Source organism: Bos javanicus, chromosome 7, assembly GCF_032452875.1.
Source record: "Bos javanicus breed banteng chromosome 7, ARS-OSU_banteng_1.0, whole genome shotgun sequence".
Taxonomy (NCBI): domain Eukaryota; kingdom Metazoa; phylum Chordata; class Mammalia; order Artiodactyla; family Bovidae; genus Bos; species Bos javanicus.
Window position 1 is genome coordinate 108,431,738 of NC_083874.1, and position 27,474 is coordinate 108,459,211.

Genomic DNA, 27,474 nt, shown 5'->3' on the forward strand with positions numbered 1-27,474 from the left:
AGCCGTGGGTGTGTGTCTGTCCCCTCTTGCTGAACCCCACTCCCACCTCCTGCCCCACTCCGCTCTTCTGGGTTGTATCTTTGTGATTGGTGTTGCCTGTTTTTGAATTTTATGAGAAGGGACTCTTAAATATGTGTTATTTTGTGTCTCAATTTTTTTTTTTTTTTGGCTGCACATTATGTTTTTGAAATTCATCTACTGTTATGGGTTACATGTGGCATGTATCATGTGATATTGATGAGCATACCACCATTTATCCATTCTGTTGTTGGTGGACACTTGGATTGTTTTCAGCTTTGGTTAATGACAGGTAACACTGCATTGACCGTTTTGTGCAGTGTGTGTGTATGAGTTTATGGGGTATAAAATGGAGTGGAGTTTGGGGTTATTGGGTATGCACATGTTCAACTTCAGTAGATATTGTCAAATGAAATTCCAAAGTAGACCCACTGGATGTCACATCCTCTGACAGTTTCAGTGGTTCCTCTTCCTTACTCAGGCTCATCTTATCAGAGCTTTTTTCTCCTTTTATGATGGATGTGATGGTTTTATTTTGTATTTCCAGTAGTTAATGAGGCTGACTCTCTTCTCATAAGTTTATTGCCATTTGGGTATCCTCTTTTGAGCAGTGCTAAGTCTTTTGATGATTATTTTATTAGATTGGGTTGTCTGTCTTTTTCCTAACCATTTATATTTCTCTTATGTATTTTGGATTGAGTCTTTTTTCAGATTAAAGTTATGCAAATGTTATCTCCCACTATGTAGCCTCTGTTTTCTCTCTCAATGCTATCTTTTGAGGAACAGAAATTCTTAATTTTAATGGAATCTTATGGTTAGTGCTCGTTATGTTTTGCTTAAAAACTTTTGTTTACCCATGGTCGTGAAAATCTATTCTTTATGAAGCTGTACTCTAGAAGTGCTGTTGTTCTACCTTCAACATGTAGGTCTGTCTACAGTATGTCGGAAATCAGTCAGTTCAGTTCAGTCACTCAGTCGTGTCCGACTCTGCGACCCCATGAACCGCAGCACGCCAGGCCTCCCTGTCCATCACCAACTCTCGGAGCTTACTCAAACATCAGTCCATTCAGTGAATATTCAGGGCTGATCTCCTTTAGGATGGACTGGTTGGATCTCCTTGCAGTCCAAGGGACTCTCAAGTGTCTTCTCCAACATCACAGTTCAAAAGCATCAATTCTTTGGCGCTCAGCTTTCTTTATAGTCCACCTCTCACATTTCATACATGAGCACTGGAAAAACCATAGCCTTGACTAGATGGACCTTTGTTGGCAAAGTAATGTCTCTGCTTTTTAATAATGTTTGGAATAGATTGTTGTATATTGTCTGAGGGGAGGGATCAAGATACTTTTTGCCCGTGTGAGTATCAAGCACCATTTATTGAAAAGACCATAGTTTGCCCATTTCTATGCAGTGTCATCTCTATTATTAATCATGAGTGGAGATGGATTTATGTGTGGGTCTGTGTCTAGACTTTCTACTCACTTTTGTCTGTTTAACTAGTTTCATACTTTGAGCTTCATAGTAGATCTTACTATCTGATAGTGAGTCTTCTAGTTCTGTTCTTCTCTTCAGCACTCTGCCTTCTTTATGGTCCAACCCTCACTTCCGTACATTGACTACTGGAAAAACTGTAGCTTTGACTATATGGACCTTGGTCAGCAGAGTATTACCTCTGCTTTTTAATATGCTGTCTAGGTTTGTAATAGCTTTTCTTCCAAGGAGCAAGCGTCTTTTAGTTTCATGGCTGCAGTCACTGTCTGCAGTGACTTTGGAACCCAAGAAAATGAAGTCTTTTACTCTTTCCATTTTTTCCCCTTCTGTTTGCCTTGAAGATGGGACGGGATGCCATGACCTTCATTTTTTGAATGTTGAGTTTAAGGCAGCTTTTTCACTCTCCTCTTTCACCTTCATCAAGAGGCTCTTTAGTTGATCTTCACTTTCTGCTGTAAGGGTGGTGTCATCTGCATATCTGAGGTTATTGATTTCCTTTATTTCAAGAATTTTTGTCCTTCAAATCCTGGCTGCTTTGAGGGCCCTTAGATATCTTCAAACATTTTTTTCTGTGTATTAAAACTTGTTTGTCTAGTTGTATCTGTTCTCTGTGAGATGTTTAAAGTTGCTTAATCAAGCTGAAAGTGTTAAGCTTATTTTCTTCTAATGAAGGACAAACAAAAATAAGCAATTGGATTTAGGTGACTGAGAAACTGACGTTGGACTAGCCCAGTCAGCCAGTTTGCCATTGATCACGACTTATTTAGCAATCTATGTAACCTTTCCTTTTATGTCATCCTGGTAGAGGAGTTTAATGTTACATTTAAGATTAAGGTTATGTTTAAGATTATTTGTTGCTTTTTAGTGTAAAACATTTAAATATTTTTGTTCAGTTATTTTTTGGTATCCCACATACTTTATTTGAGCTACCAAGAGACTATACAAAAATTTACTTTAAATTATTTTTTTTTTTTGAAACTACTCTAGCATTGCAAGAGGATTATATTTCAGTCCTTTAAGTTTGTAAGAAAGCTCATCAGGTCACTTACATCAACTTTGCTCTGGGATTTTGCCAAGAAGAAAATATTTTCATTCTGGGTAGTACCAAAAATTAACTGAAATATTTTTGAAAGGGTGTACTCTCTTTTTGATATTAACTTTCTAGCATGTCACAGATCCCTAAAATTTGAAACTGAAAGTGATTTTTGTTATCTAATAGTAATCCCTTATTACACAGATGAGGAAGGGAAAGTAAAAGTGCCTCAGTTGTGTTTGACTCTTTGTGACCCCATGGACTATACAATTCACAGAGTTCTCCAGGCCAGAATCTGGAGTGGGTAGCCTTTCCCTTCACCAGGGGATCTTCCCAACCCAGGGATTGAACCAAGGTCCTGCATTGCAGGCGGATTCTTTACCACCTGAGCTATCAGGGAAGCCCCATATGGATGAGGAAAGTGAGACTCAAAAATACCTATATCAATGACTGTTTTGCCACTGTTACTACGTATCCTTCTCTGATCTCATCTGTACCTATTGGGTCTGTAGCTAATGCTGTGTCCTGGTATTTGTGACCCTCATTTCTTGTATGTCCACACATAATCTACTTCCTAGTAAGTGTATTCTACTTCCTTGTAATGAGATTGGGGAGTAATACTTAATATTAAATAAACTAAAGTATATTGAGAGATTGATTTGCTGTTAACTCTCTAAAGTGCTTTACTTTTTAATTTGTTTATAATTTTATTGAAATATGATTGATATATATCACTGTTTATGTTTAAGGTGTATATTAATAGCATAATGTTTTGACTTACCTATACTGTGGAATGATTACCACAATAAGTTTAGTTGGCAGCCATCATCTTGTATCAGATCAGATCAGATCAGTCTCTCAGTCGTGTCCGACTCTTTGCGACCCCCATGAATCGCAGCACGCCAGGCCTCCCTGTCCATCACCAACTCCCTGAGTTCACTGAGACTCATGTCCATCGAGTCAGTGATGCCATCCAGCCATCTCGTCCTCTGTCGTCCCCTTCTCCTCCTGCCCCCAATCCCTCCCAGCATCAGAGTCTTTTCCAATGAGTCAGCTCTTCGCATGAGGTGGCCAAAGTACTGGAGTTTCAGCTTCAGCATCATTCCTTCCAAAGAAATCCCAGGGCTGATCTCCTTCAGAATGGACTGGTTGGATCTCCTTGCAGTCCAAGGGACTCTCAAGAGTCTTCTCTAACACCACAGTTCAAAAGCATCAATTCTACGGCGCTCAGCCTTCTTCACAGTCCAAATCTCACATCCATACATGACCACAGGAAAAACCATAGCCTTGACTAGACGAACCTTTGTTGGCAAAGTAACGTCTCTGCTTTTGAATATGCTATCTAGGTTGGTCATAACTTTCCTTCCTAGGAGTAAGCGTCTTTTAATTTCATGGCTGCAGTCACCATCTGCAGTGATTTTGGAGCCCGGAAAAATAAAGTCTGACACTGTTTCCACTGTTTCCCCATCTATTTCCCATGAAGTGGTGGGACCAGATGCCATGATCTTCGTTTTCTGAATGTTGAGCTTTAAGCCAACTTTTTCACTCTCCTCTTTCACTTTCATCAAGAGGCTTTTTAGTTCCTCTTCACTTTCTGCCATAAGGGTGGTGTCATCTGCATATCTGAGGTTATTGATATTTCTCCCAGCAATCTTGATTCCAGCTTGTGTTTCTTCCAGTCCAGCGTTTCTCATGATGTACTCTGCATTTAAGTTAAATAAACAGGGTGACAGTATACAGCCTTGATGAACTCCTTTTCCTATTTGGAACCATTCTGTTGTTCCATGTCCAGTTCTAACTGTTGCTTCCTGAGCTGCATACAAATTTCTCAAGAGGCAGATCAGGTGGTCTGGTATTCCCATCTCTTTCAGAATTTTCCACAGTTTATTGTGATTCACCGAGTCAAGGGCTTTGGCATAGTCAATGAAGCAGAAATAGATGTTTTTCTGGAATTCTCTTGCTTTTTCCATGATCCAGCAGATGTTGGCAATTTGATCTCTGGTTCCTCTGCCTTTTCTAAAACCAGCTTGAACATCAGGAAGTTCATGGTTCACATATTGCTGAAGCCTGGCTTGGAGAATTTTGAGCATTACTTTACTAGCGTGTGAGATGAGTGCAATTGTGCGGTAGTTTGAGCATTTTTTGGCATTGCCTTTCTTTGGAATTGGAATGAAAACTGACCTTTTCCAGTCCTGTGGCCACTGCTGAGTTTTCCAAATTTGCTGGCATATTGAGTGCAGCACTTTCCCAGCATCATCTTTCAGGATTTGGAATAGCTCAACTGGAATTCCATCACCTCCACTAGCTTTGTTCATAGTGATGCTTTCTAAGGCCCACTTGACTTCACATTCCAGGATGTCTGGCTCTAGGTGAGTGATCACACCATCGTGATTATCTGGGTCATGAAGATCTTTTTTGTACAGTTCTTCTGTGTATTCTTGACATCTCTTCTTAATATCTTCTGCTTCTGTTAGGTCTATACCATTTCTGTCCTTTATCAAGCTCATCTTTGCATGAAATATTCCTTTGCTATCTGATTTTCTTGAAGAGATCCCTAGTCTTTCCCATTCTGTTGTTTTCCTCTATTTCTTTGCACTGATCGCTGAAGAAGGCTTTCTTCTCTCTTCTTGGTATTCTTTGGAACTCTGCATTCAGATGTTTGTATCTTTCCTTTTCTCCTTTGCCTTTAGCTTCTCTTCTTTTCACAGCTATTTGTAAGGCCTCCCCAGACAGCCATTTTGCTTTTTTGCATTTCTTTTCTTGTATAGATACAATTAAATAAAAAGAAAAAATTTTTCCTTGCAATGAGAACTGTTAGGATCTGCTCTCTTCACAGCGTTCATACATTTCGTTCAGCAGCGTTAACTGTAGATGTCATGCTGTGTGTATTACAGTCCTGGCACTTACTTCTCTTAGAACTGGAGTTTGTACCTTTCGGCCACCTTTGGCCAGCTTCCTTCCCTGCCCCTACCTCTACTCTCTTTTTCTGAGCTGTTCATTTTTTGTTATATTTCACATGTAAGTGAGGTCATACAGTATTTTTCCTTCTCTTTATCTACTTGGCATAATGTCCTCTAGTACAGTGCTTTGCTTTAACAGTTATTTAATTCTCTGAGTATTTTCTGGTAAGCACATAATTATTCCTATTATATTTTAGGAGACAGGCACAAATAGATTTGCTTGCCCAAGAAAAACTGTATTTGGTGAAGCCAAGATTAGAGTAGATAATGTAGTTTAAAACTGCTTTTTTTAATGGTACTGGTGAACATATTACAGGGGAGAAGTAGAGAGAAAGACGTGGAGAATGGGCTTGTGGATGCAGTGCAGGAAGGAGAGGGTGGGGCAGCTTGAGAGGAGCATTGGCATGAATGCATCGCCACGTGCAAAGTAGACAGCTACTGGGAAGCCGCTGTCCACAGGGAGCCCAGCCAGCTCTGTGATGCGCCAGGGGTGGAGGGGGGACGAGGGTGGGGGGTGGGGGGCGTGTGTGTGCCCACAGGCTTCCACCTCACTGTGCCGCAGAAGCCAGCACAACATGGAAGACGGCTATCCTCCAAGTAAAATGAATGTAAAAAGCTAACTTTGAAAAAGCTGCTTTTCTTTAACGCAAGCATAAGGAATGGAATAATCATCCATTTTGCTGTTACAAAATTCACTATATCACAGATTATGAAAACTTACGTTTGTCTTACTAATATCACTGTGGTGTTTCCAGTTGATATTTTGCCTTTGCAGTGGTGGAGTAACAGCCAAAGCTTATACCTCTATTTGCCAGTCGTGTCTCTAAGCATTTTACTTAGAATCCATCAGCTGTACCATGGAGACGTGCAGAAACACTATATAATATGCTCAAAACTAAGTGTTAGATAAGTGGCGGAGAGAGCGTTCAAACCCACGTCGTCCGGATACAGCTTCTGTGCTGCTCTTAGTAACTGCTGGAGGGCCACTAACTGGTTTTGACTACTTTAATTATTTTTCTGCCACACCGAATCAAAATGGCTCTCAGTATCTGGGTGTGTATCTATGTACTACGTTGGCCAGAAAGGTCTCTTGGGTTTCATTACATCTTATGGAAAAACAAATTAACTCATTGACCATGTATATATGTATGTGTGTGTATAAGATCAGAAACCAAAAAATTAGCGTCTTTTTAAAAAGAACACATTCCTGTTTAATTGTCTATTTACTTCTAGCAACACCACCTTTCAATATATGTTTATTAGATCTTGTATAATATTTCTTTTTTCCTCTGATTTATAGACTAGTTTGAGATCATAAAAATGGATTTATGTACCGGTAATTTGAGTCATTAGTCAGAAAAACTTTTTCATTTGAGCAGTCAACCTTGCAATTCTCATCCCCTTTTCTGTTTTACTTCTATTGCTCACTGTTACCTACTGGTAGAGAAAGTCCTTTTTTTTTTTTTTAAATGACCTGCTGTTCTTAAAGTCTCTCCTTTCTCCTTTGTAAGAATACAGACCGGGTAGAGTGGAGGCCAGAGGAGAATATGTGGATATGATATGTGGAAATACTTAATAGCTAACAAAGCTGTTCTTCCAGACTGCTGTAACATGTACTTAAAATACACACCTTTTATTTTTGCTGTTTCCCCTACTTGCCATTCATCTCTGGATTATGCCGTAGCCCAGTCCTTGCACACTTGGAGATTCTAGAAATATATAAGGAGTTTTCAGATCCACACATTTGTAGCTCTGATTAACTCTTCTAACTGCTTACATGTGCAAGTTTTCTCTTAGTTTTTTGGGACTTGATGCAAGTAAAAGACAATCACTGAGTGCTTTTCCCCCTGCATTTAAGTAAATCTGAGCTATATATTTATCCTAATTTGGAAGCATGCCTTAAATATTTATTAGGAACTTTTCCGTTCAGCACTAAAAGTAATTTTAAGGTACAGATGAATGTGTGAATAAATGAAATGTAACTTTTTTTTTTTTTTCCCCACTAGATACAGTTTGGGACTTTATCAGATTATTTTGATGCACTAGAAAAAGAAGCTTCAGCCAGTAGTAGGAATAGCCAATCAATATTCCCTGTTGTAAGTGGAGATTTTTTCACTTATGCTGACCGAGATGATCATTACTGGAGTGGCTATTTTACATCCAGGCCCTTTTACAAACGAATGGATAGGATATTGGAATCCCATTTAAGGTACATTTACCTTTAGAGAGCTGCATTTATTGTTTGACTTCTTTTATGTTATCATTACCTGTCTGTAGAGTTTTGCGTAGTATACAGCATTTATGTTGTATGGGTTAGGATGTGTTTAATGTAATTGTAAAATTTTAATGCAGTCAGAGCTATATCTTTGGAAGTAATCAGATTTTTACAAGGGTTTTGCTCTTGAAGGAAAAACAGTTTCTGTAATGGCTTTTCTGGGAGTTGTACTCCACATTCTCTATTTTTCTGATTGGCCCCCTGTGTTACCTGCGCACTGTAGCAGCATTCAGCGGCATCACTGAGTGCCTGCAGGCTGGGAGCCTGGTCAGCCGGGTTACAGAGGCGGGACCAGGGCTCAGAAGGAGCAGACAGGCCCTCAGCCGCCGGGGGCAGGCCTCAAAGACTGTCCTCTGAGACAGCTGTGTTCATAATTGGGAGGACTGGGGACTCCATCACAGCTCTTATTTTAAAACACATTTCTATAGATATGGTTTTCTGCTTAAAGAAGAAAATTTAAGAGATGGGAACCGATGGAGGCAAAATGATTGGTTGAAAAAATAAACTGATATGGAGAAGACAGAAAAAGTCAATAGGAAAAACATAAAAGCACTCTCTACACCTGCATTATCCAGTTCTTTTCGATGACTAGCCAGTAGGCCTTTCTGTAGTGAGAAATGCTCAGTTCTCTGCTGTATGTGCAGCATAGGGGCCACCAGCCATGTGTGACCAGACCACTTGGAATGTGGCCAGCGTGACTGTGGAGCTGAAGTCTCAGTCTTATTTAATTTTAATGTACATGGCCACATGTGGCCACATGTCACAGTGGAGAGCGCTGCTCTAAACAGCTGAGTCTCACTGTTTTCAGACGCTCAGAAACCTTCCCAAGGCAGTCCTGTGGCTTTTTCTATATGTGTGGCCCAGGAGAGGAACCTTCATGATGAATTCATTGTCCATTCAGTTCAAAATAGGAAATCATGATGAGTAATTTTCATGATGAATCTTGGTATTATAGATAATAAATTATATGAAACCTACCCTCTTCTATGTATTAGTGGATATTAAGTATATATTGGACAGTATTTTTCTAAAAATCATTAATTTCTTTAAGTGTTGTACTTTGGCATAGTGGTATGTGTGTTTATTATTTTTGCCGTTTCTGTGATACTGTTTCCACAAAGTAACAGTAACTTATTAAAAAACCCTAACCTTTGACTGTTTGAGGGGATAGTCATTAATGTGCCAAATGTATGTATATTATTATATTTATAACAAAAAAGTATTTGTATATTATAGATATTTCTGCATCATTAACCAATAGAATATTAGTTATCTGTTACGTTATTCTAAACTATCTATGATAAGAACAGAGCAAGTACTAAATAATGTAGAAATTCTTTGGGGCCACTGCATAATTTTTTTAAGTGTCAAGTATTTTTTGGTGGCAAAAAGTTATGAGTATTAGTTCAGTCTTATTTTATTGAACTTATTTAAGGTGCTACTTGAATATATTACTACTGGTAATGTATTTTGAAAATTCTCCTGCGTTAAAATAAAACAATAAGCCATACAGTAATTTGAATTTCAAAATATAATTAGTTTATTTGAAACTAAGTTTACTGTGTGAAAAATTATATTTGATCCTCAACTTATTTGTAAAAATAAGTGTATAAATTAGAAAAGTACAAAAAAGAAAATATTCTTAAAATCCACTTGTTTAATATTTTGGAATATTTATATGTATATGTACTCTTCAGTGCGTTTGCTCTGGATATGTCTGCCTACATACTTATAGTCTTCTTAATTCCAGGAGAGGGAGTCTCATGCCGTCAAGAAGGCTTGTAATTTTAAGAAGTGGATATTAAATTTTTATCTGTTTTTAAAAAGTAGAGATTATTTAGTGTCTTCAAAAATTCAAAGGAATTCTTTTTTAAAAAGAGCAGTTTAAATCTCTTCTTTTTTCCTGATATCTTGCTACATTTTCATGCTGCCTTGATTTTTCTCTCCATCATCCTAACGTTTGTCATAAAGGTCCTTCTTATATTTTTCACTCCATCAAGCTGTGTCTCTTTTTAAAGAACCTTTCAGAAACCTATCCTGAACCATATCCTTGGATGGAAAAATTTAAAGGTGAAAGTTATAAACTCTCATATTCTTGCTCAAAACTATTCTTAAGCTAAAGTATTTTTATTCTTTTTAAAATAAGTGAGGAATGCCAATGTATGATTTATCACCCTTCAGGTTATATTGCTAAATTCTCTGTAGCTGGTGTGTGTTGTCATTCACCTGTTAGACTGACTCCTGTCCCTGAGCTGTCAGGCCGCCTTCCATTTCCTCTCCTTTGCTGTTAGTCTAATGCTCATGGGGCCACGCATTTCCCCACCGTCTCCTCCACTGTACGTGTGAGAGTCAGTGGCCTTCTGGTGAAGTTCACGGTGTATGTCTGCACTGTGGAGAAGGAAGGACAGACACACTTACCTAGTTCCTGCTGCTTTCATACGTTACACGGAAATGGACGTGTCTTACTGCCAACAGATACTCACTTCTTCCCCTTGTATCACTGAGACATGGTGTTCTTTGATGCTTAAGAATTTAGATGTATTAGGTGTATACCTTGGTGGTTTTATAGAAATGTTTATTATCAATATTTGTCTTATAAATTGATCATACTGAAATCATGGATTTCTTTTTAAGTTTGAGAATGTTTCATTGATACCTCTTTTAGGTAGTAAATTAAAATGTTTGTTTTGAAATAAAAATTAATGACTGTTTTATGCAATTAGGGCTGCTGAAATTCTTTACTATTTCGCCATGAAACAAGCTAAGCAGTACAAGATAAGTAAATTTCTTTCATCATCCCATTATGTGATGCTGACAGAAGCAAGACGAAATTTGGGACTATTTCAACATCATGATGCTATCACAGGAACTGCAAAAGATTGGGTGGTTGTGGATTATGGTACCAGGTAATGTAATTACTGAAAAGTGAACTTAAAATCTTTTAAAATTTGGGGTCATAAGCGTTTATCTTTTGATGAATTTTTTTTATTGTAATACTGAATTTTTATTGAAGGCAAGCACACTAAATCAAACCAATTTCAAAGATACATATGTCATGCCAAGAAACATTTTCAGTTATGCTGACAACCCAAAATGCTTATCTTTGATGAAGATTTTAATAATCACATCTCTTATAAGTGTTGCTATAGAAAAACCATCAGTATTCACAACCATCATTTTTTAAAGAAATCTCTTGACAAAAAGTGCTGGCCTTCCCAGCTTTGCATGGTAGTGCCTTTCTGTAAATGGAGTAGTAAAACATTGTTACAAAACTGACCCCGCTTTTCCCCATGTAGAGTGTGGTAATTGAGGCTGCCTTCTTGCCCAAGGATTTGGTTAGGGTTAGTAAATCATAGCTATAATCCAGGGCCATGCAGAGCTCCATTTCATTATATAGCTATTTAATTCTATCCTATCATATCCATTTACTCTTGGATACCTCATTTTTTAACAGGGGCACTGACAAAAAACACTATGTTTAGAAGAATAGCCAGGAAGTAGAAGAACTGAGAAAGCTTGTCATATTATAGATGATACAAAGAATTGGGGTGATAAGGGATGGTCTGAGTATTGACATCAAAGCCATCTTCAGCTCTTAGATGGTCTGTTAGATGAATGAGGGGGTAGAATTCCATTATTTTCATATTGCAGATCAGAAACAGTGATTACTGGCTTTGGCTCAGAATAGCGGGGCAATTTGTAAACTGTGCTTCCCAATAAGCGTAACCTTTTGTAATAGTGAGATTTCCATCATCATACCAGAGTTGAGGCTATCATTCGTTAGGATCCGTGCAGGTGAGATTCTGACATTGGAGGAGGAGTTTTGCCTATTGTTTCACTGTAGTTTAGTATTTCTTCCAGATTACTCTTTGATAATATTTTAAAATCATTAAAAATCTGATTTTCTTAGATTTAAAAAGTGAATATCTTTTTATAGATATTCTCATAGGTAGAAAATGTACATAGCACATAAAGTCATTCTTAAAAAACTGTTCTACAGCGGATACTACTAATTGTAATAGTGTTAACTAGATTTGTAGTTATAATATTTTGACTGCCTTTCAGAAAACTTGGTAACAAATATTCTGGAGGTTCCATTAGTTGCCTTAAGTCTTAAAAAATATATTCAAGGTAGTACCTTAAATGTCTTCTCAGTTTTCTTGTGGCAGATATACCTGGCATTGTTCTGAGTTTAAGCTGAGCTTAAAGTGGAGGATACTTACTGGATGATAATGATGTTACTGCTCCCACAGAAAGTGTTTCTGAAAGTAAGGTCAGGTACTCCATTTTTCTTTTCACCTGTTTCTGTTTTCTTGGTTTCTCAAGAGTTTAAAAGTGAAGCTGCTGGGAGTCAGGCCAGAGCAGAGCTCCTAGGACGACACGGAGAGTCCTCCTCCCCCACTGACTGCTCTCTCCCTGGCTACCATACTGAAAGGGATTAGGGTACAGGTCATGGGGCTTTTGTACAGAATATCTTCTGTCTCATGACCTCTCCAGAAGGCCTGCCATTAGTTCTTCCATGTACTTGGTGTTGCTTTTAACTTATGAAAGCATTCCAATAGAAAATTGCATCTTAGAGAAAAAAGACACAGTAATTCTCATTGTACTTGACATTTGTAAATCTGCTTTGTCAGCCCTTCATGCTTCATTGAAAAGCCATAAACAATTATCAAGTCATTAGCACACACATTTTTAAATAGGAAATTTCAAAACAGAAGTTAGAGAATTATAACTAAAGGAGCAGCTAGTATAGGGTGATTTCTTGTTCTTGGATTGTTGACTCCTGTTCATTCACATGTTGGCGGAGATGTCTCTGTGAGCAAACGTGGGCCCTAGGGGCCGGCTTTGGCTGCTAGTGGTAGTGCCTGGAAACTGAATGCGTCCGCCTCCACGCTTCCAGGCTGTGCTCAGGTGTGGCAGCTCCACAGGGCGTCAGAGCTCCAGGCCGTGGGAGCCCTCTCTTCTGCCTTCCCAGCAGATTGAGTGTTTATGTAATTATAAATTGGAGAGCACGTGTACATCATGGCATATTTGGGGGTTAATTCTAGTTATGGCATAAAAATCATGAAATCAAAAATGAATTAGACTAGGCAGTGTTTTGCTGGATGTTTAGCTTAAAAGTGAATCCTGGGACTGTGTGAAGAAGGGATGGTAATGAGGTCAGTTACAGAGAGATTAAGAATTCTGCCAATGGCTAAACTGTAATAAAGGTAGGTAGGAGAAATGAATGAACAGAGGGTGAGAACGAGGCTCCTAGCGTGTAGTCTAAACTAGTGAATGACAAACGTGATGACGGCTCTTTAAACAGCAGCAATGGTAACGAACTAAAACGGACTCCTCGGTGACGTTTGCTAAACTTGTTTCATAGTATGAGAAGGGTATATTGGGAAATCAGAGGAAACTTTAATCCCACATTGATGAAATGTTGAAATGTATAAAATTTTGTTTTTCCAATTTTCCCCAAACTTATTTACTGGGGTTTAGCTTTATTTTGTTTTTAGCAAAATAGCTTTATACATCTTGAGAAAGTATTTGGGAAATGCACTGTCTTTAGTGGTCATCTCATAAGAAGACTACGTATGTGCCTTCAGGACACAAACATTGATTCATGGCATTTATTCGGCTTAATTAGGACTCTTTAAAACACTAATAGGAATAAGATTTTAGCAGGTGCAGAACATGACTTATTCTGTAGGTTCAGATAACCTCATAAAGATAGCCATGTAGATAATAAAAATAAACTTAGATTGAAGTTGTTGTTTTCATAACTGAGTTGTGTTCATTCATATATATGGTCTTTTAGTCTTATGAAAACACTATTTTTTAGTAAAATATTTGAATAGAATGAGAAATTTAGCTGGATGATTGAACTCCAATCCATAAGATTTTAATACTGTGGTTACAGATTTACTATGTAAATGCACCTAGTTAATAACTTGCTGATTATGATCACTTACATCTTTGAAGTTATCTAATTCTTGTACAGTTATTTGTTGTTGTTGAATATCAACAAAAATATTTTAACACATAGATCCAAAATTGCTTTCTGTGTTGGGGAAGATAATATAATCCCTCTATAAACATCTGAGGGTTGATTGAAAGCATGGCTATAACAGTTTCTCCACCAGCTTCTCCATCATGAGTTTACTTAGGGATACCTGCTCTCTAAATCTTTGAAGAAACAAGATGGGACTTTGGCGGGGGAAGGCACGTTTTTTTCCAACGTATAGTGCTTCGCCAATAGCTGGTAATGTTCCAAGATTATATTTTAGATTTGAACTTGAATCAGTCGATTCATAAGCATCTCTTTTGTTCCTCAGACAGAACCGCACAGTTTGAATACAGTTAAGAATTTCAGTGACAAAGAAATAGAACAAGAACAAAGACAAGTTTGTTATCTGATCTGTGAGAAACTTTTTTCTAACTCTTTTGAACAAGAATATGAAACTAAATTCAACAAAATATCTATTCGAATTCTTTAGGAATTTAAATTCTTTGAAGTGTGTATACTGATTGAATTTTCTTGTGAATGAGAGTTAATCTTATGTCTTCTTTTGTTGTTATTTCAGTGCTTGTTAAAGATTTTTCTAAAGTGAAACGTCAGCTCATTGCTGTTGGTAGAATGCTTTAGAGCTATTGGGGTCATCGTGCTGGCTATTGTTATTATTTAGTATGATGTTCATGGAGAATATAAGTAGTGTGGATAAGTTTATGTGTTTCAACTGTATCCAGAAGGTTTGCTACTGAAATGAATCCTTACCAGTGATACCTTCTGATTAACTTTTTCCCCTGAGTACTTCATTCAGAGTAGAGATTCATCATAGTTTATGATAGGTTTTAGTTTGAATACAGGATGAAGATGATGGTGGTTTGGCCATAAATAAAACAACTGAAAATGTTATGTACAGATTAGTTGATGTACAGTGTGTTAATTTCTACCGCCTGGCAGTGATTCCGTTATATACGTATTTTTAGTTTTCCTTTCCGTTGTGGCGAATCACAGGATACGCTGAGCTGTGCAGTAGGGCCTTGTTCATCTGTCCTGTGTGTAATGGTTTGCCTCCACTAATGCCAGGCTCCCAGTCCGCCCCTCCCCTCTCCCTTGGCAACAAGTCTGATCGCTGTGAAAATACTGTATACTGATGTTTGAATCACTTCTCAGATGAGTAAAATTTTTGGTTCACAGACTCTTTCATTCACTGATGAATTTAAAGAAGATAATTGGACATTCTGCACTGCTGCTTATTTTGAAGGACAAACACTCATACGACTCTTATTCTTCGGATACCTTCCTAGAAATGGTTAGTTAATATCTTCTGTTTTCATAATCAACATGAGTGATTCTTTTCTTCTTGGATTGGGAAAGGGAGTGACAAGCTTAATAGAAAGAGGCATTGAAATATAATTATTTCTCTGTAAATTATTTGAAATAATTTGTATCGCTTTATATAAATTACCTGTGTTCTTTTTTCCTGTAAATGTGTCTCTTTGATTTATGGTGTGTATTTTCCCACAAAATCTAAGCATGAAAAATAAAATAATGAACTTATTTCAAAGTGTGTGAAAAATTCAGACTTTTAGAACACTTAAGATGATATTGTAAGGTAACTAGACTTTATACTCCTTATTTTCCTTAGCTTTAACGAACAGCTCCTTGATACGTGAACTGCCGTAAATCCTGAACCTGTTCTTGCTGCATTTCCATTTCAATGATCCTAAATTTTCTTCTGATTTCCCGATGAGTCCAAGCAGTGCTCTGGGCAATGTTGAGACGTAAGAGCAGAGCAGTGACTGAGGAGCTAAGAGATTAGCTATTAGTCTCACCCCTGCCCCTCTGCAGGGGCTGAAGGCGTTACATCTGTGAGCCCTTGATCCTCTGTAAAACGGAATGATGTATGCCTTAGCTCGCTAGGGTCAGATGAGTAGGTAAAACAGACCATGCCCTGAGAGGAGGAGCTTGGTATCTGCAGCAAGGACCAAGGGTTCAAAAAATTTCTTATTGCAATCCTCTTTACACTTCTAATTAGTAACTCAGATATTTAAAAATTGGTTTTTATTTGTCAAACTTATGTTTCTAAAGACATGAGGCATGTGACACAAAAGGAACATAGTAAAACTTTCTGCAGAATTGTCGCTAGAACTGTGATTTATTTGGTTACTAATTAGAACTACCCGTTATGCACTCTAGTCCCTGTAACATATGCTATGCTTAAAATCTAAATACACAATACATATTCATAGACACAAGGTTTGTTTACTTTGAACTTGGATGGACTTTATGTAGCTGGAAAGAGGCTTGTTTTTCTTTTCTTCTGTGCCCTTTTCATGTTTTCTTCAAGGTATTATTACACAGCTAATTTTGAAACTTTTTTAAAAGTAAAATAAAAACTTCTGTTCATTTTTCTAGGATTTGAAACAAAGAACGCAAAGTTCTCTACCACAAAAAAATGTAATAAGTCTGAGCGCAGAGCCAAGGTAAATAGCGTTACTTCTCATAAACTTTGACCACTTCTGTGATTTGACTTTTTGGATTTTCATGGTTTTGCTCTGGATCCAGCATATATTTTAAGGCAGTATTTCATTTAATCAGCTTATTAATTTAAAACATCTGTTTGAAGAATGGATTTTTCTCCCATGGCTGTGTCATGCCTGTGTGTACTAAGTTGCTTCAGTCATGACCAACTCTTTGCAACCCCATAAACTGTAGCCTGCCAGGCCCCTCTGTCTGTGAGATTCCCAGTAAAGAATCCTGGAGTGGGTTGCCATGCCCTGCTCCAGGGATCTTCCCCACCCGGGGTGGAACCTGTGTCTCCTGCGTTGCAGGTGAACTTCTGCCCTGGAGCCACCACAGATGCCGGGTGGTGTCATGTTCAGAGATGACAGCTAACAGTGCTTGGCTGGGACACGGACAGCCACACAACTGTGAGAGTAGCTCTTAGCAGAGGCTTAATGTGGGATGGTAAATATGTAGCTTTATTAAAAAATTACCTTATATTTAAATAATATTGATTATTTTTTAGAGTATATTCTTTCTTAATTAACTTTCTATTTACTTACCTTGTTTTCATTAATCTCTGATCATGTATTTTAAAATGGAAGAAGATATGTAATTACTATTAGAAGATAAGTGTTCCTACTTAAATTGTTTACTACATAACTATCATTGTGCTTGTAAAACTGCCTCATTTTCACACTGTAGATTTATCTTTAAATGGGAAAGGTGCTCAGTCAACCTAAAAATGGGACATTTAATTTAGATTTACAAAAAACATTTTATGTTTTTATTGACAATTATTTAACCAAGTTATCTATTTTTAATTGACCCCAAGTATCAATCAGTCAGTACCCAGATACACGTTATCAGTTCAGTTCAGTTGCTCAGTCGTGTCCGACTCTTTGTGACCCCTTGAGCTGCAGCACGCCAGGCCTCCCTGTCCATCACCAACTCCTGGGGTTTACTCAAACTAATGTCCATTGAGTCAGTGATGCCATCCAACCATCTTCTCCTGCCTTCAATCTTTCCCAGCATCAGGGTCTTTTCAAATGAGTCAGCTCTTCACATCAGGTGGCCAAAGTATTGGAGTTTCAGCTTCAACATCAGTCCTTCCAGTGAAGATTCAGGACTGATTTCCTTTAGGATGGACTGGTTGGATCTCCTTGCAGTCCAAGGGACTCTCAGGAGTCTTCTCCAGCACCGCAGTTCAAAACCATCAGTTCTTCCGTGCTCAGCTTTCTTTATCGTCCAACTCTCACCTCCATACATGACTACTGGAAAAATCATAGCCTTGGCTAGATGGATCTTTGTTGGCAAAGTAATGTCTCTGCTTTTTAATGTGCTATCTAGTTTGATCATAACTGTCTTTTGAAGGAGTAAGTGTCTTTTAATTTCATGGCTGCAGTCACCATCTGCAGTGATTTTGGAGCCCCCAAAAAATAAAGTCTGTCACTGTTTCCACTGTTTCCCCATCTATTTCCCATGAAGTGGTGGGACCAGATGCCATGATCTTCGTTTTCTGAATGTTGAACTATAAGCCAATGTTGAACTATAAGTGAAAGCCAAACTTTCACTTTCATCAAGAGGCTCTTTAGTTCTGCTTCTCTTTTTGCCATTAGGGTGGTATCATCTGCATATCTGAGGTTACTGATATTTCTCCCAGCAGTCTCAATTCCAGCTTGTGCTTCATCCAGCCCAACATTTCTCATGATATACTCTGCATATAAGTTAATAAGCAGGGTGACAATATACAGCCTTGACGTCCACCTTTTCCTATTTTGAACTGGTCTGTTGTTCCATGTCCAGTTCTAACTGTTGCTTCCTGACCTGCATACAGGTTTCTCAAGAGGCAGATCAGGTGGTCTGGTATTCCCATCTCTTTCAGAATTTTCTACAGTTTATTGTGATCCACACAGTCAAAGACTTTGACATAGTCAATGAAGCAGAAATAGATGTTTTTCTGGAACTCTCTTGCTTTTTCCATGATCCAGCGGATGTTGGCAATTTGATCTCTGGTTCCTCTGCCTTTTCTAAAACCAGCTTGAACATCTGGAAGTTCACAGTTCACATATTGCTGAAGCCTGGCTTGGAAAATTTTGAGCATTACTTTGCTAGCGTGTGAGATGAGTGCAATTGTGCGGTAGTTTGAGCATTCTTTGGCATTGCCTTTCTTTGGGATTGGAATGAAAACTGACCTTTTCCAGTCCTGTGGCCACGGCTGAGTTTTCCAAATTTGCTGGCATATTGAGTGCAGAATTTTCACAGTATCGTCTTTTAGGATTTGAAATAGCTCAACTGAAATTCTATCACCTCCACTAGCTTTGTTCGTAGTGATGCTCCGCTAAGGCCCACTTCACATTCCAGGATGTCTGGCTCTAGGTGAGTGATCACACCATCATGATCAACTGGGTTGTGAAGATCTTTTTTTTGTACAGTTCTTCTGTGTATTTTTGCCACCTTATAGTTTGGTAATATAAGTTTTTACTATCTAAATTGAGAAATTGAGTATCACCTCTTATAAGTTTTAGAATAAAAGACTAATTGTGAAGTGTAATGCATTATTTTCACTAGGTACACTTTATTAAAGGTATTTTAAAATAAATAGGATCACAGTGCTTGCAGAAGTTCTACAGTTGCTAGTCAAGCTGAGTTTGGTTACACACAGACTACAGCCTTCGCTGACTACACCTCTTCTGTGCGCAGGGACTCACAGCAGATTTAGGCCACACCGTCGAGCAAGAGTATATTTCAGCAATACTTCAGTTCAGTTCAGTTCAGTTCAGTCACTCAGTCGTGTCTGACTCTTTGCGACCCCATGAATTGCAGCACGCCAGGCCTTCCTGTCCATCACCAACTCCCGGAGTTCACTCAAACTCACATCCATAGAGTAGGTGATGCCATCCAGCCATCTCATCCTCTGTCAACCCCTTCTCCTCCTGCCCCCAATCCCTCCCAGCATCAGAGTCTTTTCCAGTGAGTCAACTCTTGGCGTGAGGTGGCCAAAGTCCTGGAGTTTCAGCTTTAGCATCAGTCTTTCCAAAGAAATCCCAGGGCTGCTCACCTTCAGAATGGACTGGTTGGATCTCCTTGCAGTCCAAGGGACTCTCAAGAGTCTCCTCCAACACCACAGCTCAAAAGCATGAATTCTTTGGTGCTCAGCTTTCTTCACAGTCCAACTCTCACATCCATACATGACTACTGGAAAAACCATAGCCTTGACTAGACAGGCCTTTGTTGGCAAAGTAATGTCTCTGCTTTTGAATATGCTATCTAGGTTGGTCATAACTTTTCTTCCAAGGAGTAAGCATCTTTTAATTTCATGGCTGCAATCACCATCTGCCATTATTTTGCAGCCCCCCCAAATAAAGTCTGACACTGTTTCCACTGTTGCCTCATCTATTTCCCATGAAGTGATGGGACTAGATGCCGTGATCTTAGTTTTCTGAATGTTGAGCTTTAAGCCAGCTTTTTCACTCTCCTCTTTCATCAAGAGGCTTTTTAGCTCTTCTTCACTTTCTGCCATAAGGGTGGTATCATTTACATATCTGAGGTTATTGATATTTCTCCCGGCAATCTTAGATATCACTAAAGTAATACTAAAGAAACTTACCATCTCTTTTGGCTGACAAAAAAAGAAGGGATTAATTTGAAAAGAAAATTTAAGTCTTAAGTTTAGTCTTGCTAAAGTCTTAAAAGCTTTCATATAGCCAAGCCATTGTTAGGATGAAAGGATAATGATACTGAAAGAAAAATCTATTAAAAAATTGTAAAACATTTTCTTTGTCTTAATATAAGTAATGTTTTGATGAATTTGGGATTGTATGGCAATTCTTAATATATTGTGTCCCTAATAAACTGTGGTGTCAGTAAATCTATTTGGCTTTAGGCGTAATCCTCTTATCTGTTACCTTTTTTATCTTTTCCTATTCTGGTGGCGGCAGATCTCCTTTTTTGCTGACTCTAAGAATGACCTGTGTGCTCTTAGGAAGCCGCGCTCCACCCCCACCCCTAGTCTTCCTGGGCGCGTGTCAGGGCGGGTGGGCTGTGGTGGGGTCAGAGGGACGGCTGTGGTCTGTGGTGTCTCTTCTCTGTGCAGCCCTTGCCTTGGCCAGCTGTGCGTGAGACTCAGCTTTCCTGATGCTAGAGGGAGAAAGGAGACAGAGTCTATTAATTGAGGATAAATATATTTTTGAGCTTTAATAATGAACAGTTTTAATTAAAAATAAGCATAGACTTTTTGAGTCTATTAGGAAAACAGTCGCTTCTTGATATTTCATTTTAAATAGTTTCTGTTTAAATAGTGTTCATTTTAATATTATATCTTCAGAGTTCTTTTCTACCAAATGTCAATGCTACTGTTTCCAGAGTTAAGTGTGTTGGAAATACTTAGGATTGTCAGATTCTTATTTTTATCTTTACTGTCCTTTCTGAACTCTAGAACCTCATGAATAAAACCACTTATATTTTTGGTTTTAAATCCACTTTTTACTTGTTAGCCACAAATTACATGAGTTGGTGCTCTTTGAATAAAATCCATCAAGAATGGAGGACTGTTGATGTCCTTTAAAATGGAAGAGTTTCGTAGTTTTGTTTTGCAGGTGCTGGAAGTTAGAGTTCTTAGCTGTGCTTCTCAGTCTTTAAGTCAGCAGTTTCGAAAAAGCAGCCGTGACTCGGGCTTTTCTTCCTCATGAGTCTTCTGAGATGCTCTAAGGCTTAGTTTTATTTTGATTATAGGAATAATTCTAATTTGAACAACATATTATTAGTCTAAATAAAGCGTGCATTCTCAATAGGGAGATGTCTTCCCCAGGAGGGTAATATTGCTTCTTGGGCCTGTGGTGATGTTGGGGTGGGGGATTAAAAAAAAAACAAACATATTCTTTTGGAAATGCAAAGCACAGATACAATACATAATAGTCCCTAGCACATGAGCATTTTATATGTAGTATCAAAATTGTGTGGAGGAATGATTAGGAAAAAATATGTATGAAGAGAATCTTTAAGGAGGTTATAATGACAAAAGGTTGAGAAACATTGGTCTAAACCCATGCAGTTTAAATAATACATGTAAAATGAATTTGATCATGCTTCTGGCAGCATTACTTATAGCTATAACCTGACGTGATTTTGTTAGTGAGTATGTAAAGTAGTCCATGATTTGCTGAAAGTGACCTAGTACTTGCCCATGTGCCTAAGTGAGTTCACAAGGTTATGTGAGCTGTATAGTAAATACATTCTTAGCCTTTGTATAGATAGCATATGAAATTACAAATTAAAATTTAGGGTACCCTGAACAAGTCGTAAATTGCCTAACCTTAATTCTTAAATACACAGAGATGTTACTGTTTCTCTTTATGGTCACAGTTGCCTAAGGAAACCAGTCGTAAGAACATTTAATACAAAGATTTAACAGGATTAGGGACTGAGGGTACAAGGTGAAAGTCTGAGACAGACAAGGAGATTTCAGTCTCCTTTCAGTATTCTGTCTGCTCAGGCAGGACAGGATTAAATGTTGCTACAGCACAGGTCTGCAAGTCATGTGGCCTGACAGGGTATAAAGTAACTTTTTTTTTTAATGGTGGATACTTTGAAATGCCACCAAGTATGTAATAAAAGGGCTTCCCTGGTGGCTCAGTGGTAAAGAATCCACAGATAGACACAAATATGATCCCTGGGTCAGGGAGATCCCCTTGAAGGAGGAAGTGGCCACCCATTACAGTATTCTTGCCTGGTAGATCCATGAACAGAGGAGCCTGGCAGGCTACAGTTGATGGGTTCACCAAGAGTCAGACAAGCCTGAGTGACTGAACACCAAAGGCACAAATGTAGTCCAGATTATACCGAGATGGCTTCTGTGAATCTGAAAGCTTTAATTTTTTCAAGTAGATGAGTTTTAGTTTGAAATCACTATTACAAATTTACCTTTATATGCTTCTAATTATTAGAAAGGTATTTATTAGTAAGGAGTCCTACATCTTCTTTGGCCAGGAAAAAAAAAAATGAATTAACTAGAATAGATAGCATTAACCATGTGGAGACACAAAGGAAGTCAGTGTTTTCTAGGCTTAGGTTACTTCAGAATATCAGCCAGATTAAAAAGGACGGAACTCCAGAACAGGCACTCATTACCCCACTCACTCGAAATGTTGCCATTCATTTGTTGGAGGACCTTGATTGACAGCATCATTTTCTTTTCAGCTGTCTAGGTTCTGAAGCGCCAGAACCCACATTGACTTCTATTTTTTCTCAATCCTTAATTGTCATCAACTGGAGAGTCTTTTGGATTTTAGCTTTACTCATCCCTGACATCCGTCCTCTCTTCTCTTTCTATTGCTTTTGTTTTAACCAATCCTTGATGTTTTGCATGAACTGCTGTAATAGTTTACTGTCCCTAGGCCTTTCTCTGTACCTAAGTTATTAACTAGAATTCAGCTCTCTGACGAGTCTACCCAAAGCCACTCTGAAAAAGCCACTTGGACAGAAATGGCAAGCCTTCAGACCTAGACTCGAAAGTCGAGAAGTCAGGGAGGCCACTGGGGTGTGAGGGAGGGGGTACTCTCCACTGCCTGAGGGGAGGCATCTGTAGGGGACACAGGGGAAAGAACGGCAGCGGCTCTGGAGAGGACCTCCCACAGCCCACGCTGGCCCTCACAGTTCACGTTTCCCACGTGCAAAACAAAATAAGCGCCCCTCCTCCCAAGATGCCCAGGGTCTCATCCCGTCACGGTGGCGCCGCCAGTGTTTTGTCTAATCAGGTCCAGTGTAGCTCCGTCGTGTGCCTGGGGGTTGATGCTGGCTGTTTTCGGCCAGTGTAATTGTCTGAAGTGTATCCCACAAGACTGTAAACTCCTTGAGGGTTTTTTTTATGTCCACCGCTGTGCCTCTGGTGTGATAGCATGGTAAGAATTTAATAAAGATGTGTTACAACACATTGTATTATTGCTTGAAGAGAAGATTAAACTTCAGATACCACATATGCATAAGACTTTGGTTCACATTCTGTGTGAAGATGTGGTATCCTGGTATATATTCTCCTCAATGGAATCTTTCATCTGACATTTGGAGGTTGAGTGACAGAAGACTGCCAATCCACTAAATACTAATATAAATAAAAATAAGCAGTAATTCAATATACTTTAAATTTGTTCAGCATTTAGACAGCTGTTCATTTGAGATTTCAGAGTATAATACCATGAGACTTGACAAATTTGGCATTGCATCTCAGCACCACTGCGTTCTTAAAGAGTTAATTTTGTTGGGATTGCATTCTTGGGATCTCTAAAGAATGAATGAATTCAAAAGATACACCCATATACCTAAATGAGTTTATTTTGTCATAAGACTTTTGCTATTGTTGTTGACATAGACTATTTGCCTAATTCTACATTTTGTATTTTTTAATTGGAGGAAAATTGATTTATTATAATGTGATATGACATTATATTTTTGATATTGTTATCAGACACGGTTATTCTGATAGTAATTTTCCACTAGTGAGATGGGATTCAAGGCTTTGGAGCATTTTCTGATGGGTCATTATGTCATAAAATCAGAATATATCTAAGGAAGTACTTAACATCTCTACCAGTTATTTAAACATAAGTTTTAAGTGAAGAAACCAAGTTCAAAGCCTTATTTTTTTGTTTGGAATGTTGGCTTTTTCTTTGGGGGAGATGGAACAGTGATAATTAGTGTGAGGACTGTGCTTATTGCTCATGGTTTATGATGTTCGAGCTCAAGTCTCATCATGTACTAGAAAGCTAGTGTAGAAATGTCTTCACATTAGTTAGCAGAAAAATAAATGGATACAATCAAGAAGGTTTTTTTTGTTGTTTCTTTTTTCCCCTTGAAAATGGCTGCATTTTATAATCATCACAAGGGAATTCATGGTGATAATAGAATACACGATTCTCTAGGCTCTGACACTGAACCCTTGCTTAGAAAACTAGTTTATAACTTTTCTTTAATGGAGAAATTGTTAATGACAGTTGTTTGATCGTATCCGATTCTTTTGCAACTCCATAGACTGAAGATTCCTCCCAGGCTCCTCTGTCCATGGGATTTCCTGGCAAGAATACTGGAGTGGGTTGCCATTTCCTTCTTGAGGGTATCTTCCTGACCTAGGGATTGAACCGATGTCTCCTGCATTGGCAGGTGGATTCTTTACCATGGAGCCCCCAGGGGAGCCCTAACTGACAGTACTGGAGACAAATAAGCTGGACTAGTCTAAGTCTATCTGGGTGTTAATTGCATAGTCTGTTTGTAAATTAATATTCACTACTGGACTTGAAGGAGGAGTTCCCAAACTCTGCTCTGAGATACTATTCTGTTTAAGTATTAATTACTTTTGAAGGGTATTTGTGTATTTTTATCTGTGTTCCATCTGAGTTGTGTTTTGTTGACATTGACTGTTTTTAAGACATAGATTGACCAGTTCTCTGATTATCCAGAAACACTTTTCAGCCTGTTTGTTATCTGGAATATTTTAGAGAGGATGTTTTAACCAGAAGACTGAGTGGAATATAGTACATTATTTAAACAACCAAAGTTTCTTAGGGGATTGGAAGAAATGTACCACCTTCCACGTACATTTTGTGTTAAAACTTCTTTGCCTAGTAGTCAGAATGGTTTGGGAACAATCATGTCTGATAAGCAAAATAAAATAACCTTGTCTAGAGTTTGCCATTCGAAATCAGTCATTTACTGGCTTGCTTTTTACCCGACTTGTAAGGGAAGTAGATCTTTGAGGAGAGAAGAGGGGGAAGGACTCCACCTTTCTCACACTGTTCTCCCTGCTCTTACTATTTCTATTTAGTTTATCATATCAGGAATGATGAGTATTAATTCCTGAAATACTCTTTCCATCTCACATTGCCTTAGATGAAGTAACACCTATTATATGTTTCTTAAAAATATTGACAAAATATTGACGCTTCCATTTTATATGGTGACTGACTAGGAACCCTGAAATTGACTCTCAGTTTTTTGTTAAAGCTCAGATGTTGAACAGTCAAGGAGCACCAAAACCTTAATTTGACAGTCACCCTATTGCGGCAGTCTAAGATAACTGCAAACTGCAGTGCTGGTCCAACTGGACTAAAAAATGCACCTGCTCACTAACCAATGATAAACAGAAATGAAAATAGCATGCAGGTTTCTAAAAGCAGGCGTGGAGACTGATTCCCTTATGTCTACCCACAAGGCTTTGAAGGGGCTTCCCTGTGGCTCAGATGGTAAAGAAGCCACCCGCAGCGTGGGAGACCCAGGTTTGATCCCTGGTCCCCTGGAAAAGGGAATGGCAACCCACTGCAATGTTCTTTCTCGCCTGGAGAATCCCACGGGCAGAGGGGCCTGGCGGGCTGCGGTCCATGGGGCTGCACAGAGTCGGACGCGACTTAGCACACAGCATGAGGCTTTGAAATGGCACAAGAGAAATGGACGAGAGGGTGCCTCTTCCTGCAGCTCAAGAGGCAGCTGTGCTTCCCTTTCACCCTCCTTGCCTCAGATCTCTGTTTACAAATCCCCGCTTAACTGGCCAGCTGGACCGATGGGTGCTCTGTGCCCATGGCACCCGCCCTTGCTGCCGACAGACCGCTAGCTAGCCGGCTGGGGCTTCTCTCCCGCCAGGAGTTCAGTTGAACCGTGCAATTACCTTAAAGCAGTTACTTACTCCCCAGTCAGTTGTTCTTGTTACTGATCTCTCATAATTTGATTTTTATTAAACTGATGAATTAAGGCTAAAGTTTTTTTAATCATAAAGTTGAGTGCTTTGGAAATTTTCAATAACGGTAAGTCGCTGATAAATACCAACAAGATGCCTACAAAAGATTTGGGAAGAAATTGTAAAGATGTAGAAGCACTCTGTGCTCAGATTGCCTAATGTTTTTGAGTATTTAAATTCTTGGTCTTCTTTAGAAAAACTAGGCTAGAAACCACAAATAATTTATCATATGTATGGTTATGCAGAAAATATGACACAGAATGCCAATTAGTGGTCCCATAATCAAAGCAGAAGCTTTGCTTTTGCATCAGTAGACTGGGGCATGATACATATTTGTATGTTTTATGATGAAGTCTTTTATGGTGAAGCTCTGCAGAATGATGACTAATGGAAGATGTGCTTAAAGATATACCTATGGCTGATTCATGTTGACAGAAAACAACAAAATTCTGTAAAGCCATTATCCTTCAATTAAAAATAAATTTTTTTAAAAAAAAGATGTTCTACTTTAATATTTACTTTCAAGTAGGTTTAACCCTTTCAGTTAACAGAGCTATTGCCAGCCTTAATCACATTGACGGTTTTCACTATGCCTGTATTTTACAACCAATTTGGGGACTGAATCTGCCAGAAATAAAATAGGCAGGAACAAATAGGGGAACCGATGATAGAGCACTGATCTAGCACAGTATCCACTCAGGGAAACTGCTGTTGGTGGCATGGGCCAGGAGAATACCTGATGTTGTTTGTTGAAGGCAGAAGCCCTGGGTTTTTTCAGAGCAGCAGAGCTGGTATAGAAGACCCAGCGCTGTAGACAGTAGCCCCTGGGCAGTAGCCTTTCGGGAACGTCAGACCGCATCTGTGCCTGGGAGCTTATCTTCCACTCATTCTTTTCTCTGTTACTGCATCTTTACATTCTTCAGGCCTTAATAACAAACTGATTATTTCCTTTATTTCTGGTTTTCCATCTCTCTTGCTAAAATGTTAGCTGCATGAGTGCAGGGAACTTTTATTTTTGAATCCCCTGGCAAATAACTAGTACATTGTAGGTGGTCAACAAATATTTGTGAAATAACTAACTCTAGACTAGAGAGGAACTTGAGCCAGTACTGCAGTGAAGACCACGAGGCACCTTTCTCATACACAGGATCTAGGTAGATGAGTAAATGGGAAATTATCATAGGAGAGCTTGTGAAAAAGCTCTGTAGAATTCTGAACATTGGGGTAACATGAAGACTGAGAAGAACAGTTTATCTTAAAATAGTTTATTACAGAGACCAGGAAAAAGATTTTTTTTAACTCTTTGTAATTCTCAGTTTGAGTCATAGTCCCTGAGGAAAAAGTAACAGTGTCAGGCAACACGGCAAGATGCCGTAGAAGGGGCGGGGGTGAGGTGGGCAGAGACTGCTGGGGTGACAGGAGCGGGGTCTGCGTTAGTGATGTGTGAGAGTGAAGCTGGCGCAGTGCAAGAGTGTGTCAGTG

General features: G+C 38.7%; 1 protein-coding gene across 3 annotated transcripts in view; it reads left to right on the top strand.

The window, feature by feature from the left end:
* MAN2A1 (mannosidase alpha class 2A member 1) overlaps positions 1 to 27,474 on the top strand; it is a 213,384-nt gene that overhangs the window by 106,232 nt on the left and 79,678 nt on the right. For all 3 annotated transcript variants that reach the window (XM_061424531.1, XM_061424532.1, XM_061424533.1), the window contains exons 9-12: positions 7,509 to 7,711; positions 10,501 to 10,683; positions 14,964 to 15,078; positions 16,185 to 16,252. In XM_061424531.1, coding sequence (XP_061280515.1) covers positions 7,509 to 7,711; positions 10,501 to 10,683; positions 14,964 to 15,078; positions 16,185 to 16,252 — 569 coding nt within the window. The remainder of the gene's footprint in view (positions 1 to 7,508; positions 7,712 to 10,500; positions 10,684 to 14,963; positions 15,079 to 16,184; positions 16,253 to 27,474) is intronic.